Source organism: Microcaecilia unicolor, chromosome 2 (genome assembly GCF_901765095.1).
Source record: "Microcaecilia unicolor chromosome 2, aMicUni1.1, whole genome shotgun sequence".
In the NCBI taxonomy this organism is placed as follows: domain Eukaryota; kingdom Metazoa; phylum Chordata; class Amphibia; order Gymnophiona; family Siphonopidae; genus Microcaecilia; species Microcaecilia unicolor.
The window spans coordinates 659329924-659346598 of NC_044032.1; the positions used below are offsets into that span (position 1 = coordinate 659329924).

General features: G+C 44.0%; 1 protein-coding gene across 2 annotated transcripts in view; it reads right to left on the reverse strand.

Annotated features, from left to right (window-relative positions):
• Positions 1 to 205: 205 nt before the first annotated feature.
• Positions 206 to 16675, reverse strand: part of METTL14 (methyltransferase like 14) — a 96428-nt gene continuing 79958 nt past the window's right edge. For both annotated transcript variants that reach the window (XM_030191799.1, XM_030191798.1), the window contains 3 exons: positions 13838 to 13954; positions 5332 to 5542; positions 206 to 1556 (listed from right to left, as the gene is read on the reverse strand). In XM_030191799.1, the coding sequence (XP_030047659.1) occupies positions 1255 to 1556; positions 5332 to 5542; positions 13838 to 13954 (630 nt within the window). In that variant the 3' untranslated portion in view covers positions 206 to 1254. The remainder of the gene's footprint in view (positions 1557 to 5331; positions 5543 to 13837; positions 13955 to 16675) is intronic.

Below are 16675 nucleotides of genomic sequence, written 5' to 3' on the forward strand. Positions count from 1 at the left end.
TCTTTCAGCTATAGCAAGAACCTGACTAAATGCTGGATGTTTCAGATTCCCTATTTAGGTAACATCATATGACCCTGAAGCAGGCACAAGCCAAATTTTGGCCATGTTGGGCAGGTGATTTGTACCAGTACAAGAAAAAAACATTATTTAAGACTTTTTACCACAATGCTTTGCTTTTTTTTTTTATTAAAAACAACAACAAACACAAAAATACTTTTGTTTTAATTTTTTTAAAGAGTGAAAAACATTTACAACACCTATTCTACCTGAATGTAACTCGTCTAAAAAGGTGTGATCCAAATACATAAACAAAGTATATTATTAGGGATTTTATTTGTGGTTTGAGTGTAGATTAGTGAAACTTATTCTAATGCATTTGGAATCATTTTTTAAACAGCAGAAACAAATGCATTAAGACTTTTACAAGGCACTAAACGCAAAACATCCATCTCACTAATCCCAAATCTCACTGCAGCCAGGTAGACGTACATCATGGCCAGGGAAGCCCAGGGATCGGCCCTCAGCAGCCTGACGTTTACGAAAATGGCAACTGACACACTAGAGGCTGAGTTTTCTTGGAGATGAAACTTGCATGTTAGAATAAACAAATCTTAAACTTAATACAGAGGTTTTAAAAAATGACAATGGTTAAACACTTTCAAGTAAAACAGTTCATCAGGAAACAAGTTAAAATATTTTGCAGAACATGTTTGTCACAAAAGATTGTCATCATATCCCCAGCGCTTCCAGTAACAGATTGAACAGCTGAGATGTGTAATTCACATACAATACATATCATTTAACAAGCTGTCTGCCTTTAGGTTGGCTACCACAGTGCAGTCACATCATGTCCCATCTCCTTAACCTCGGCATTCAGTTACTGCTGACCTCCTCCAGGCTGTATGTTGATATTTTACAAATTCTGGGCTGTAGAGGAGTGCCACCAAGATCCCTGAGGAAGAGCCTTAGTAATGAGAAACTGAAGTATCCTGTCCTCAGCTGGTACTGGAGTCTGCACCTCCCCTGATGTATGTAGGTCTTAATGTGGGTTGTGGAAGAAGAAGATCCCCTAGAGACAGCTGGTCCCATACTTTGCTAGCATCCCCAGGTTCCTGCCTCATCGTCGCATCAAGGAGGTAGACGGCAGTTCTGGGATGCGTCACAGAGCACAGCTCAGTCCAGCCACACTGTCTGCCAGAATTAGCCTCTATTATAAGAAAAAAATACAATTAGAAGGCGGAGGAGGCAATGCAGTTAACGAGGAGGGAAGCTCCCTCGTCCTCCACGGCCACCTCTGAATGCTCCTCTCTCTCCACGGAAGTTTCCACGCATTCTCTCTCTGCCCCTCTCTCCACGGCCTGCTGAGGCCCCACCTCTTCCTCCTCCTCGCGGAGCTCCACCACCACGGTCTGATTTAGGGGGTGGAGACTTTGGGCGTAGTCTCTCAATTTCCTCAGTGCAACCTGTCGTCTGGGCATTAGGAGCTGTGAAGTAGGAGGCATATGTCTCCGGGTTAAAGTTGCTATTTGTGAGCGTGGGACCCACAGTCAGCCAGCCTAAAGATGGAGAAAAGAAATCACAGCTGGATCAGAGCAGGACTCCAGGAAGCCCAGCATATCGACTCTATTAGATACCACCTGTGGCACTTGGAAGTGCCCAGCCAAATTTTATAAAACATCCCTTCGCGGTTGATCACTCCCAAAAATAAAAGGTAACAATCCTCACTTTTACATGGCTGAGAACTGTTTAAAAAAAAAAACAACTGGTCCTCCAGAAATTTGTCCTAACCTTTTTATACCCAGCTAGACTTGACATCATCCTCTAGCAATAAATTTCATGGCTTAACTGTACATTGATCAAACAATTAAAAAAAAAATTGCTCCCAGTTAATTTCAAGAAATGTCTTGTATACTTTATACTATCTAAATGGGTGAATAACTGTTCCCTATGTTCCATCCCATTCATGCTTTTATAGACCTCTATTATATCTCCCCTCTCGGCCCTAAACTATTTCTTCATAGGGTAGCAGCCCAGCCAAACCTACAACAACCACTTACAGTCAGGGTTTGTTAACAAAAGAACCACCAGGCTCTGCAGAAATGTAAAACCGAATGAGGAGCAGAGATGGCCAGGAGGCAGCTCTGTCAGAGGTCCAAAAACCTACCACTGTTGGAAACAGGATGCTGGGCTTGATGGACCTTTGGTCTTTCCCAGTATGGCAATACTTATGTACTAACGTATAAACGTGAATCATCTATGAAATGAATAATTTAGAATCTACACACATACATATACAGTAAAACCCAAAAAACACAGTAATCTTGATAACTTCTATTATGTTATACTTAATTTCCTACTTTACATAACAAAATTCTGTGTTACCTATTACTATGTAAGCCACATTGAGCCTGCTTTTAGAGGGAAAATGCGGGATACAAATATAATAAATAAATAACTTACAATAATTATATAAAAACTGTCCACAACATAAAAAGTTGTAAATTGTATAAAATATTTAAAGTGTCTGTGACCACACAGTAAAATATATCTTTCACATAAAAAATTATAAATAAATTCATGGGAAAGGACGGTCAGACACTGCGAAACCGCAATAAGAAAAATGTAAATGTAAATATTGTCTATGTTTATCCTCATACAGCGAGAAGGTTGAACAAATGACATGGACATAATGTGATGTTTTGTATACACGGGGATTTGTTCATGTTTATTACATCATTTGCTTTGCCACTTTCAGAAAATCAAAGTGGTTTACACTCCAATACTACTAAAAATATATCATGAATATATAGATAGAAATGTCAATATTTTATATTGTGGAGAACTAGTTAGTTTTTATATTGTTATTTTAAGTTGACATCTCTCTATATAAAACGCACCTCCAACGTTCTAATGAAGCCTCAAGTCTCCCAACGTTCTAAAATGTCATGGTGTAGATCGCTTTTTCTCCATGAGTGTCTGCCCCACCCTCGCATCAAACGTGATGACATTGAGGGCGGAGCAGTTACACTCCACGAATCACATCGCCCACCCGTTCGTGACGTCACACGCATCGCCTGCAAGAAATAAAGGAGGAGTACCATCGCCCCACCCTCGCGTAACAACGCGATGACGTCGAGGGCGGAGCACTGACACAGGAGGAAGCGAGGGAGCAAGCCAGCCTGAACGTGGGAGAGAGGGAGGCAGGCAGGCAGGCAGGCAGACTGAACGTCGGAGGAAGGGAGGGAACGAGCCAGCCAGCCTGAACATGGGAAGGAGCCAGCTTGAACGTGGCAGTGGGAGGGAGCCAGCTTGAACATGGCAGTGGGAGGGAGGACGGGAGGGCCACGACCCTGAAAGGCGGAGGGAGGGGGGCCACGACACTGAAACTGGGAGGGGGGGAGGGAAGACACGGAGGAGGGGGAAAGAGGGCGGGAGACGGGGGCCCTGCCGCACACTCATTCTTTCTCAAACACATAATATCACACACGCAGCCTCACTCTATGTCACACACACACTCGCACATTCACTCTGTCTCTCTCTCACACACAGTCACTCTCACACACACATTCTGATGAAAACCTTGCTAGCACCCGTTTCATTGGTCTCAGAAACGGACCTTTTTTACTAGTTATTTTATAATGTGTCTTTGTGTTAATTAATTCCTTCATTTATGACTCATATTTATATTTAAAAGAAATACAGAGGCTCAGTAATAGAAAAATGCATAAGAGAAAATACAGTATTAACACAGTCGGTGTGGAACCTCAGGCTGAGTTGGAGTGAAAAATAAAAATGACCAGATTGCAAGTAAATTAATCAGCTGCTACTGTTCACAAAGGAGAATTTCACTGGATTGCCCACTACCACAGCACTCAGGTTACTTTCAGTACTAAGTTTACTCTGAATGCTGTGGTAGACTACTGCAATTTTAGATTATGTAATCAAGTTGTCTCACACCGCTTTTGAAATCCTCTGTTGTGAACAATAGAAGCCGATCAATTTACATGTAATCTGGTCATCTTTTTTTTTTTTTTTCATTTTGATTTTAATTTTTGATTTTGATTTTCCAAACCGCCTTTATCACATTCTCTGGCAACGAATTCCAGGTAGGTACCTTTTCATCTTCCTGGAAAAGGAAGTCCTGGGGGTCGTGTGCAGTTTGGGTGATTATAAGTAGCAATATACTGGGAAAGAGGCATATGGAGAAATGGGTCTGGGGACGAAAACAGCCCTGGGAGAGGGAATGTGGGTTGCTAAGGAGGCATAACACTGTGGCTAGACTTCTACACTGCCCCATCCTGCCTCACAGCCCCACCCCAGTTAATTTTTGGATTAATATAGGACTACAAATTTTATGTAATTGTATGCACAGGATGTAAGCACAGAAGCTCATCATTCCCCTCATTTAAATAATTAGCATATGATTATTATGTTACTGAGTCACAACTTTTCAGGAGTAGGAAAAACAAAGTAAAATTAGTCTAAGTGCAAGATGTAGGAATTTTTTTTTTTTTTAATTAAAGGACTGAGTTTCTGCTATGAGGAATTTGGGCTATTGTTTTACTGGGGAATTTTGTTTTATTTTGAACTTTTTATGTAAACTTCTATGATGTTTTTACTCCTGCTGGAATTCTGCACGACTGCGAACCACAGAATCTGTGCAGAATTCTGCATTTTTGCGCAGAATCTGCACTCTGAGGCTGGATGGCTGGCCTCCCCGCTGCTGTACCCCCCCCCCCCCCCCAGCCTTGGTGGGCCCTCCCCAGTCAATGGCAAAGGGAGGCTGGTTGGCTCCCCCGCCGCTCTCCCAGGCCTGAGTACACCCTGGTGGTCTAGTGGCCTTTTCGTAGGCAGAAAAGAGCCCTTCCTCTTTCCTGCCCAATACTGCCACTCTCTGGCTAGTGCCACCGCCTTTTCAAAATGGCCACTGAGACTTCAATCGGTAATCTCATGACATAGCCTGCAGGAAGTCTTGGTGGCCATTTGGAAAAAGCGGCGGCACCTCTAACCTCCAGGTACCAGCCCAGACCAGTGGCAGCAGGCAAGAAAGAGTGGGGTTCTCTCCTGCCCCAAAAAGGTACTTCCCATGCAGCTCCAACCTCACGAGTGGTGCAGGCGGGGAGGAAGCTGTAAAAAAAAAAAAAAAGTGGATGCTGTGGGTGCTGGGAGGGAGCTGGGAAAACATAGATGATATCTGTGTGCGGGGGGGGGGGGGGGGGGCTGTAATATTGGTTAAATTATGACAAACTTGCAGAATTTAGATTTTTTTGGTGCAGAATTCTGGCAGTAATGTTTTCTACATGGAACTAAATAAAGTGATGCTCCTCTTACCAGGCCTGATTGTACTATCCCTTCCAAAGAGGTGAAGTCGTCTCCGTCCCAAGCAGAAATGTTCAATGATATGAAAAATCTCAACAGGCTTCTCTATATTTCCAATCTCTGGCTCTTCAGTGATAATGAGGTCAATGTCCACATTGGCATGAATGAAATCCCCATCAGTACTGCGACGCACTGTGCCTTTGATTCCCATCAGGCAATGCTCCTACACGCACAGAAGCAATGAGAAGTGCAACATATCAACTGATGGCAGAAAAAGACCAAATTGGCCCGTCCAGTTTGCCAAGTTACAATTCTTCCATGTGCAAACCAATACCACTTACCCTCTCTCCATCCCCATTCACCTTTCACCTGATCCTTCAACCCTTTTCCTGCCACTGCACGGCTTATCAGCCCTAAGCATGCCCACTCTGTTAAATGAAGGTAGCTATAAGGCACAGGCAGAAAGGAATACCTCCATGTCAGGAACAGAGCACCTACGTTTACTAAATATGCATTTCAACTTTCTATGTTAACCAGTCAAAATTAAAAGTTTGCACTGGGAGACTCAAGAAGGTACTGACAGATCAAGAAGTAAAGTGTTTCTGTTGTTGTTTCAGCATTTTCTGAGGGGGTGGGGGGGGGGGGGGGGAAAGAAAGCATTGTTTTTCCATCAACAAGCAAGAGAGTTAGACACTCTAGTCAGTGACTCCAAGCTTAGGGCTGCTGCTCTTATTATAAGTGGACATTGTTCAGAAACAGCCCAATCGGAAGAAAATGTAGGAGCTGCAATATCAAAACAAAGCTAGCCAGCACAGCTTGACCAAATATATTGTCTTTCAGACTGGTTCAAAAGGTACTGTAAGCTAAAAGTATAAAGTGAGGGCACATGGCATCCAATGAAGCAGACTTCAAGAGCAGCACAGTAGTTGAAGGTAGAGAATGACACAGAGATGGGGACCCAAAACAAAAACAGAAAGTTACATCAGAAGGCGGGAGCTGGCAGAGGAGGGAAGACCCAGAGCACACCTGTGGTGGGGATCTTTGCGGCAAAAACAAAATGCCAGACCCACGCGGGGGAAGGGGCAGCACTGGAGAGAGGGAGGGCAGACTGGAGCTGAAGGGGACAAAGGCAGTGCTGGAGGGAAGGAAGGAAGGCAGGGAGGGAGCTGAAGGGGACAAAGGAAGCGGTGGAGGGAGCAAGGGCTGGATTTAAGTAGACAGAGGCAGCGATAGAGGAGAGGGAAGGAAAGGAGAGTGATGGAGCCAAAGGCAACAGAGGCAGCACTGGAGGGAAGGGAGGGATTGAGCTGAAGGAGACAAAGGCAGAAGGAAGGAGGGAGGGCTGAAGCTGAAGGCAACAAGAGGTAGCACTGGAGGAGAGAGAAGGAAGGGGGAGGGCTGGAACTGGACAGCGGGAGGGCTGGGAGGGGTAGAACTGAAGGAGACAGAGGCAACGCTGGAGCTGAAGGGGACAGACGTAGCACTGGAGGGAGGGCTGGAGTTGAAGGGGACAGAGGCAGCTTTGGAGAGGAGAGAGATGTTAGACTGGAGGGAGGAAAGGTGAGATGATCAATGCAGATTGTATATGGACACAAAGGGAGTAATACCAGACATGGGAGGGGGTATATGGACACAGAGGGATGCTGCTAAACATGGGGGAGCATAGGAACATAGAAGGGAGATGCTAGACTTGGGGAGGCATAGGAACACATGAGTGATACTGGACACAAGGGGAGGGAATAGGGACAGAGTGGTGATGGTGAATGCGGGGAGATGGAAAGGGAAGTATAGGGGGACACAGAGAAGGGAGATGCTGAACATGAGGAAAGAGTGGCTACTAAAGAAATTACAAACATTAGATACATCAGCAAGATTGATTTACAAAGTCTCTAAATTTGAGAAGGAGTCTCCACTCTTCATTAGAATACACTGGCTTCGAAAAAGGTTATGAGATAGTCTTCAAATCCTGTAGCTTCATCTACAAAATACTATATGGGCTGGCACCCAACTACATGCAAACTATAAAAGACCTCCCAACTCGCAATGCTATACCAAGGTGCCAGAGACCATCTCATCCTCCACTTTCCAACCTACAAAAATATAAAGTACAAGTCAATACTGAACAAAGGTTTTTCTCATCTTGGTTCTAAAAGGGTGGAACTCCATCCCAAAGAAAATAAGAACCATCAACAATTATCTGACCTTCAAAATATTACAAGATTTACATATAGGGCCTTATTCTATAAAGGATATGGTTCTAAAGTTACGCTCCGAAAATTTATGCTCCCAGGGGTCCTTTTACTAAGCCGTGTAAACACGTAAGCATGCCCAACGCGCGTCAATTCAGAGTTACCGCCTGGCTACCGCGTGGCCCGGATAGTAATTTCGTTTTTTACGTGTGTCCATTACACATGCTAGAAATAATTTTATTTCCCGGAGCGCAGCAGAAACCAGACGGTAATTGCCATTCTACACGCGTAGACGGTTACCGCGTGAGACCGCGTGGCAGTAAGGTCTCAGACCCAAAATGGACGTGCGCCAATTTTCATTTAGCTGCACGTCCATTTTTGGCAAAAATAAAGGCCTTTTTTGCATTCATGCTGAAAAATGGACTTGTGCACGTCCAATACACGCATCTACAACAGCGCAGACCATTGTTCGGCGCATCTTAGTAAAAGGACCCCCTAAATTTATGAGCATAATTTATGCTCCTAAATTACAAGAACACTTTATGCTCCAAAATAGATTATGCTCATAATTTAGGAGCACAAATTTTAGAAGTGTAAATTTAGGTGCGTAACCTTTATAGAATAAGGTCCATAATGACTACTCCTATAACTTCTTTGTTTGCCTGTCATGCCTAATTACTCTTGTAGTCCACATGTTCATTAATATTTTTTCATTGTAATACTTTAATTGTATGTTAGCCATATTTAAGTGATAATCTTATTTTGGAGAATATGGGCCCTGTTTACTAAGCTGTTCTAGCATTTCTAGCGCATGCTAAAAATTAATGCACGCTAACCGTGTAGACGCCCATAGGAATATTACAGGCATCTACACGGTTAGTGCGCCACTAAAAACATTACCATGCCTCTAACGTGGCTTTAGTAAACAGGGCTCCAAGTGTTGATTTCAGTAGGATTTAGCACAGTAGAGACCTGGATTATTCATATTCCAATTTAAATCACTATTTGGCTGACTATGAATATTTTTTATTTTTTGTTACCCTGCGCTTTCCCACTCATGGCAGGCTCAATGCGGCTTACATGGGGCAATGGAGGGTTAAGTGACTTGCCCAGAGTCACAAGGAGCTGCCTGTGCCGGGAATCGAACTCAGTTCCTCAGTTCCCCAGGACCAAAGTCCACCACCCTAACCACTAGGCCTAAGCGAATACAAATATTCACAATACTGAACACTGCTGTATTGCTGCAAAAAATCAGCATTGCCTGAAGCTCTTTGGACCCGGTGACTTTGCGAAATAAAAAAGGGGCACATTTTTGCAGTTTTTAGTGCAGATTTTCCCCAAAACTTCATTAAGAGAACCAGACCTAGAGCTTCTGGTTTTCAGCAATTTTTGAGTATGAACTTTTCCTTCTGTACATTAATTACTACTTGGAGCCAGTGGTCTTGTATTAATATAGTATACAGAATTTTAATAATATGTGCAGTTTTTTTCATACTGAATTCCTCCAGGAGCACAGGGCAGACTGGATGAACAAACTGGTCTCTTTTTTTGCCATCAACTTATGTTAAAAGAGTTGGGAGGGCATGTGCAGTACGTACATAGTTTTCAAGGTGACATTAAAGCTTCTGTCACTGTCAAGTTTCTTTAGAGTCATGTTCTAAACTATGCTAGTGAATAAGTGGCTCAACAAAAGTAATCAAGACACTATTTCATCTAAAGCTTTTGGGTGTATCCCAGCAACAAGAGGAACTGACCTGACCTCTTCTAAATGAAAGGCAAGGGGCAAAGTTGGGATGAAGAGTACCTTCAAGATTCCCTTAGTTACTCATGTGTCATGGCTCATCTACATTTCAATGCAATGCTTTTAATGTTCCAAGACCATGAGAAAGTGGCAAAGACCATCCCCCAGCCCCAACCAACCAACCACAAGAGACAAGCACAATGAGAAGAATGGGAGGCCCCAAAAGCAGGGCCATGAATTCTGCTCTTGTCTATCTGCATGTGAATGAAGCCTTTTGAAAGGGAGCATTCAGAAGGCCAGACGAGAACTGGAGAAAGCCATGACCTTAATATCAAGACTAGAGGAAAGGCATGCAGAAGAGGTGGGAAACAATTAGCTGACTGGGAAGTCAGTTGTCAGAAAATTAATTCTAAGCAATACTGTACAAAGATAATGCTCTCTCCAACACCGGTACTGAACTCTGAAACTAAAAGTCATAGTGTAGTGTCTGATATCTGCCGACATCAGGGCAGGAGGAACCAAATGGCACCCCACTCCCTCCTCTGGAAATGGAGGTGGCTCCAGCACAATATGACCCTTTCACTTCTTCCACCCATCATCCCTTCTCTTTCCATCCCCCAATCTTCTTCCTAGTCCACTTCTCCTCTGCTCAAAAGATGCAGAAAGGTATTCAGGGAAGGGAGGACGTAAAGATGTCAAACACAATGGCACCTCACTCTGCTCCCCCTTATTCCTCTATTTACCTGATCCCATGGGAGACTGTGCAGGCAAAAATGAAAACTGACGGAAAGCAAGTGTATATGGAATGGCACTTTCTATACTATGTGTAGAATAAATAGACTGATAACAACTTATACATTAGGAGAAAAGGACCTCAAACAGCCAGTGAATAGATTTTAAACAACAAACAGCTGTTTTAGGCTCCTCTATAATCATAGGTCCTAAAAAACCTCCTGTACCAGGCATATGAATATTTATTCCTAAACATGCTATCTCATTACGCATTAACGCAGGGAGCATGTTCTATGGCGATACACCAAGATCTCTGTAGTGCATAATGAGATAGCATGTTCAGTGAAATGCAGCTCTGAGTTCCACATCCCCTGACGAAGCCTTTGGTGAAACGGAGATCTCCACTGGGATTTGAAATGCTGATTTCTTGGATGGGAAAATTATTTTGAAGCCTTTTAAGTGCACCATTTTGCTATGGGTTGTTCAAGAAATGATTTCAATGTTATATCATGGTGACTGTATATAAGTGTTAGAACATATGTTTAGGAGTAAGTATTCATATGCATGTTATAGGAGTTTATTTGGACCTGTGATTATAAAGGAGCCTAAAGCAGACTTTCTGATCTCTATGCCCTGGCAATAGTTAGTTATTAGTGATACTTGTCATTTGTGTTTTGGAATTACAACCATCTTCTTTGGATTGCAACCACATATCATACACCCCCCAAAATCCAGTCTTGAATTCAGTATCCAGTACCTGCTGCATCACTGATGAATGAGAAAAGGGAATCCGAGGAAACTAGCAGCGTCAAGGCCTTATGAGAAGGACGGTGAGGAAGTAACGTGGAGGGACATAATCAAACAGCACCGGCCAAATAGATGGCCGGCCATCTATTTGGCCGGCGCCACAAAGAGCAGTCCCGAACCGTATTATCGAAAAAGATGGCCGGCCATCTTTCGTTTCGATAATATGGTTGGGGCCGGCCAAATGTCAGAGATGGCCGGGTTTGAGATGGCTGGCATCGGTTTTCGCCAAAAATGGAAACCGAGGCCGCCGATCTCAAACCCTGCCAAATGCAAGGCATTTGGTCGTGGGAGGGTCCAGCATTTGTAGTGCACTAGTCCCCCTCACATGCCAGGACACCAACCAGGCACCCTAGGGGGCACTGCAGTGGACTTCAAAAATTGCTCCCAGGCGCATACCTCCCTTACCTTGGGTGCTGAGCCCCCCCAAATCCACTCCCCAAATTGTACACCATTACCATAGCCCTTATGGGTCAAGGGGGGCACCTACATGTGGGTACAGTGGGTTTTGAGGGAGTTTAGAGGGCTTAACATTTACCACCACAAGTGTAACAGGTAGGGGAGGATGGGCCTGGGTCCACCTGCCTGAAAGGCACCCACTAAATACTGCTCCAGAGATCTGCATACTGCTGTAAGGGAGCTGGGTATGACATTTGAGGCTGGCAAATATATATATATTTGCCAGCCTCAAATGTCATACCCAGCTCCCTGACAGCAGTATGCAGATCTCTGGAGCAGTATTTAGTGGGTATACAGTGGGGGAAATAAGTATTTGATCCCTTGCTGATTTTGTAAGTTTGCCCACTGACAAAGACATGAGCAGCCCATAATTGAAGGGTAGGTTATTGGTAACAGTGAGAGATAGCACATCACAAATTAAATCCGGAAAATCACATTGTGGAAAGTATATGAATTTATTTGCATTCTGCAGAGGGAAATAAGTATTTAATCCCTCTGGCAAACAAGACCTAATACTTGGTGGCAAAACCCTTGTTGGCAAGCACAGCGGTCAGACGTCTTCTGTAGTTGATGATGAGGTTTGCACACATGTCAGGAGGAATTTTGGTCCACTCCTCTTTGCAGATCATCTCTAAATCATTAAGAGTTCTGGGCTGTCGCTTGGCAACTCGCAGCTTCAGCTCCCTCCATAAGTTTTCAATGGGATTAAGGTCTGGTGACTGGCTAGGCCACTCCATGACCCTAATGTGCTTCTTCCTGAGCCACTCCTTTGTTGCCTTGGCTGTATGTTTTGGGTCATTGTCGTGCTGGAAGACCCAGCCACGACCCATTTTTAAGGCCCTGGCGGAGGGAAGGAGGTTGTCACTCAGAATTGTACGGTACATGGCCCCATCCATTCTCCCATTGATGCGGTGAAGTAGTCCTGTGCCCTTAGCAGAGAAACACCCCCAAAACATAACATTTCCACCTCCATGCTTGACAGTGGGGACGGTGTTCTTTGGGTCATAGGCAGCATTTCTCTTCCTCCAAACACGGCGAGTTGAGTTCATGCCAAAGAGCTCAATTTTTGTCTCATCTGACCACAGCACCTTCTCCCAATCACTCTCGGCATCATCCAGGTGTTCACTGGCAAACTTCAGACGGGCCGTCACATGTGCCTTCCGGAGCAGGGGGACCTTGCGGGCACTGCAGGATTGCAATCCGTTATGTCGTAATGTGTTACCAATGGTTTTCGTGGTGACAGTGGTCCCAGCTACCTTGAGATCATTGACAAGTTCCCCCCTTGTAGTTGTAGGCTGATTTCTAACCTTCCTCATGATCAAGGATACCCCACGAGGTGAGATTTTGCGTGGAGCCCCAGATCTTTGTCGATTGACAGTCATTTTGTACTTCTTCCATTTTCTTACTATGGCACCAACAGTTGTCTCCTTCTCGCCCAGCGTCTTACTGATGGTTTTGTAGCCCATTCCAGCCTTGTGCAGGTGTATGATCTTGTCCCTGACATCCTTAGACAGCTCCTTGCTCTTGGCCATTTTGTAGAGGTTAGAGTCTGACTGATTCACTGAGTCTGTGGACAGGTGTCTTTCATACAGGTGACCATTGCCGACAGCTGTCTGTCATGCAAGTAACGAGTTGATTTGGAGCATCTACCTGGTCTGTAGGGGCCAGATCTCTTACTGGTTGGTGGGGGATCAAATACTTATTTCCCTCTGCAGAATGCAAATAAATTCATATACTTTCCACAATGTGATTTTCCGGATTTAATTTGTGATGTGCTATCTCTCACTGTTACCAATAACCTACCCTTCAATTATGGGCTGCTCATGTCTTTGTCAGTGGGCAAACTTACAAAATCAGCAAGGGATCAAATACTTATTTCCCCCACTGTATATATACTCCCCTTACTCCCCCAGTGGTCACCAACCCCCTCACACCTAAAAAAAAGGTGTGAGGGGGTTGGTGACCACTGGGGGAGTAAGGGGAGGTCATCCCTGATTCCCTCCAGTGGTCATTTGGGGCACCTGAAGCTTGGTCGTGAAAAAAAAGGGACCAAGTGAAGCCGGCGAAATGCTCGTCAAGGCCGGCTTTCTTTTTTCCATTATCGGGCAAAGCCGGCCATCTCAAAGCATGCCCACGTCCCGCCTTCGCTACCCTACCGACACGCCCCCTTGTAGCTTGGCCGGCTCCCCGACAGAAAGCAGTTGGCACTGGCCAAAATCGGCTTTCGATTTTACCAATTTGGCCGGTTTTAGGAGATTGCCAGCCATCGCCCGATTTGTGTCGGAAGATGGACGGCGATCTCCTTAAAAAATAAGCTGGACAGTAACATAGTAGATGACAGCTGAGAAAGACCTGTATGGTCCATCCAGTCTGGCCAACAAGATAAACTCATATGTGTTACTTTATGTGTATACCTGACCTTGATTTGCACCTGCCATTTTCAGGGCACGGACCGCAGAAGGCTGCCCAGCACTCTGCCACCCAATCTGCGCTAAGCTTCTGAGGATCCATTCCTTCTGAACAGGATTCCTTTATGTTTATCCCACGCATTTTTGAACTCCATTACCTTTTTCATCTCCACCACCTCCCTTACCTTTGTGCGTTGGAAGACTGCTTTTGGATCCAGAGTCTTCATCTTCCCAGGGTTGTTTTTATTAGTTTTAATCCAGCAAATGTCTTCAGATCTTCTGAATCCCCACTTACGCAGACACTGAAGGGAGAAGAGGATACGAAGGTCTATACTTAATACTTATCAACACATTAATATCTCCTTCCAACCCTTCAGCAATATCTCTCACAAATATATGAGCCCCAGCACCAACCCCCGAGGAACCCCATCGCTCACCATCCTTTCCTCCGAGCGGATTCCATTTAGCACCACCCTCTGCCACCTGTCGGTCAACCAGTTTTCTATCCAGTTCACCACTTACTCCCGAGTCTGCCCCCCCCTTCAACCTCAACTCATGTCATTCCAAGCTATATGGGAGTTATTCTGGAATTTGTTATCATCCAAAGCAAAAGATGTGGGAGAACCTTGACTGATATATTGTGTGGAAAACTGGAATACGAAATGATAAATGGGTTAGTTTTTTCCTCCTTGTCTCAATAAGGGAAAGGAAAGTCCTTTTCGCTGTTCGGGGGTGGCCTAGGAATGGTATAAGGGTTAAACATTGAATGTACCTATGTTTGATACTCTTGTGGAAGGGGATCATATGTAGAAGAAAGTGCATACTAACTGTACCTTTTTGAATGTACTTTGAACAGTTAATAAAGAAAATGTTTAAGAAGACCCAATTGATATATGTGCAAAGCATAAAGCCTGGAAAAAGCAGTGAACCCATATAGCAACCATATTGTGCATCTCAGGACTTGAAATGCAATGCACTAAACTTTAATAATGGCTTTGTCTAAAAATCTGGAGGGGGGGATTGAAAATCCATGAGGAACTAAGGATCATATATGGTGGCATGTTCTGCGTTTTAGAGACTATAAAAAAGTATGCATAGGTCAAAAGGGGGAGAAGAGCATTATTGAGTTTAACCTCTGACTGTCTCCCTCCAAGAACTGCCAATACCCTTAATGCTAAATGGAATAAAATGAATGTGTTGTTATTATTATTATTTATACATTTGTACCCCGCGCTTTCCCCACATACAGCAGGTTCAATGCGGCTTATGTAGTAAAAAGTATACCAGATTTGAAAAAAGCAGTACAATCGGCAATGGTTTTATATCTGTTTCTTACGAAGAACAGAGCAGAACTGATTCTCCAATGGGAGATGATTCATGCATATAATATGCCAATTAAATAATGAAGAGTAGCAGAGTGAAGCAAATGCACGTCTGGAGAGAGTAGACAGGATCTTGGCAATGAAAGGTTAAAGATGATCTGTTTTCTTAAGGGGTTCTACCAATAGACAGTATAGTGTTCAATCATCATTTTTACATACATCTCTGGAATTAATTATGGCTTTTCAGGGAAATGCAGGGTGCGAGTAGGAAAGGCTGGATATCAAGCTTCGCTTTACAGCCTTCTGAATGTAATTTAAAAGAGCCAAATGTTGTTCTTTAAGGAAATTGTAGTTTTTATGGCAAAATTCAATTGCACTAAACGGTTGTGATTTATGCATGATGGTTGCAGATACTAAAATAATGTAGCCTAGATAAACTGTTGTATAATATAGTGGTTACAGATTAATTTTTTGTTCATATTGTATACAGCTTTTTTTAATTCAATTTAAATACTTGAACACAAAATATGAAAAACAGAGGCCTAAGAGGCTTTAAGCTTCACTATCCTTTAGTGCAGTAGTTCACTCAAGATTTTCCCATGCTAATCGTACCCCTGGTCCAGTAAGAATTGTCAACACAGGAGAATCAGTGGTAAAACTACAATGATAGAAAGGTAGCATGGTAGGTATGGTAAAAGTATATCTTACCTGATAATTTTCTTTCCTTTAGCCATAGCAGATGAATCCAGGAACTGGTGAGTTATGTCCATCTACCAGCAGGTGGAGACAGAGATAAACAAGACTGAAGGCAGTGATACCAGACGGCCAGCCCCTGCATCAGTTAGTATATGTCATTCAGAAGCAGTGGAAAGTAATTTGAAAACCACAACGAAGTAACCAAAACTCAGAAACCTTCCTCACAACAAAAACTATAATCCAATCAAAGAGAAACAGCGGAACTGAAGCACCACTCCTACTGAACTCCTGTCTCTGGAGTGCACCCTTTCTCTGTCTGAGTCTGCACCTGAGAAAGAGGCAAAGCAAAGGCATGAAGACCGCTCAGAAGAAGAAAAAAAAAATTACGCAGCGTCCAACAGGGAGGGATCCTGGATTCATCTGCTGTGGCTTAAGAAAAGAAAATTATCAGGTGAGACATAATTTTTACCTTCCTTAGCGCCTGCAGCAGATGAATCTGGAACTGGTGGGATGTACCAAGGCATACCCTACATAGGGCGGGAAGCCAACGCGCCCCCCCCCCCCCCCAACACTTCCACCCCGAACCATGCATCCTTCCGTGCAGCCGTGTCCACCCTGTAATGCTTTAAAAGAAATATGGCAGGAAGCTTAAGAAGCCACCCGACAAATTCCGTCCAACGGAAGGACCAAAGTTTCCACCCAAGAAGTTGCCTGCACCCGCATGGAATGAGTATGCAGCGCCGACAGCGGAGTCTGCCCGTGTAAAATGTATGCTGACAAAATGGTCTCCTTAATCCAGTGAGCAATGGTCGCCTTGGAAGCAGCCTCGCACCTGCAAGTCCCAGAAAGGAGCATGAAAAGGTGATCCAAATGCCAAAAAGTCATTCAACACCCCCAGATACCGGAGGAGCACCCTCTGCACATCCAAAAGGCAAACGGATACAAACTCCACCGGATTATCCTCCTTCCGAAACGAGGGCAAGAAAAGCGTCTGATTGAGATGAA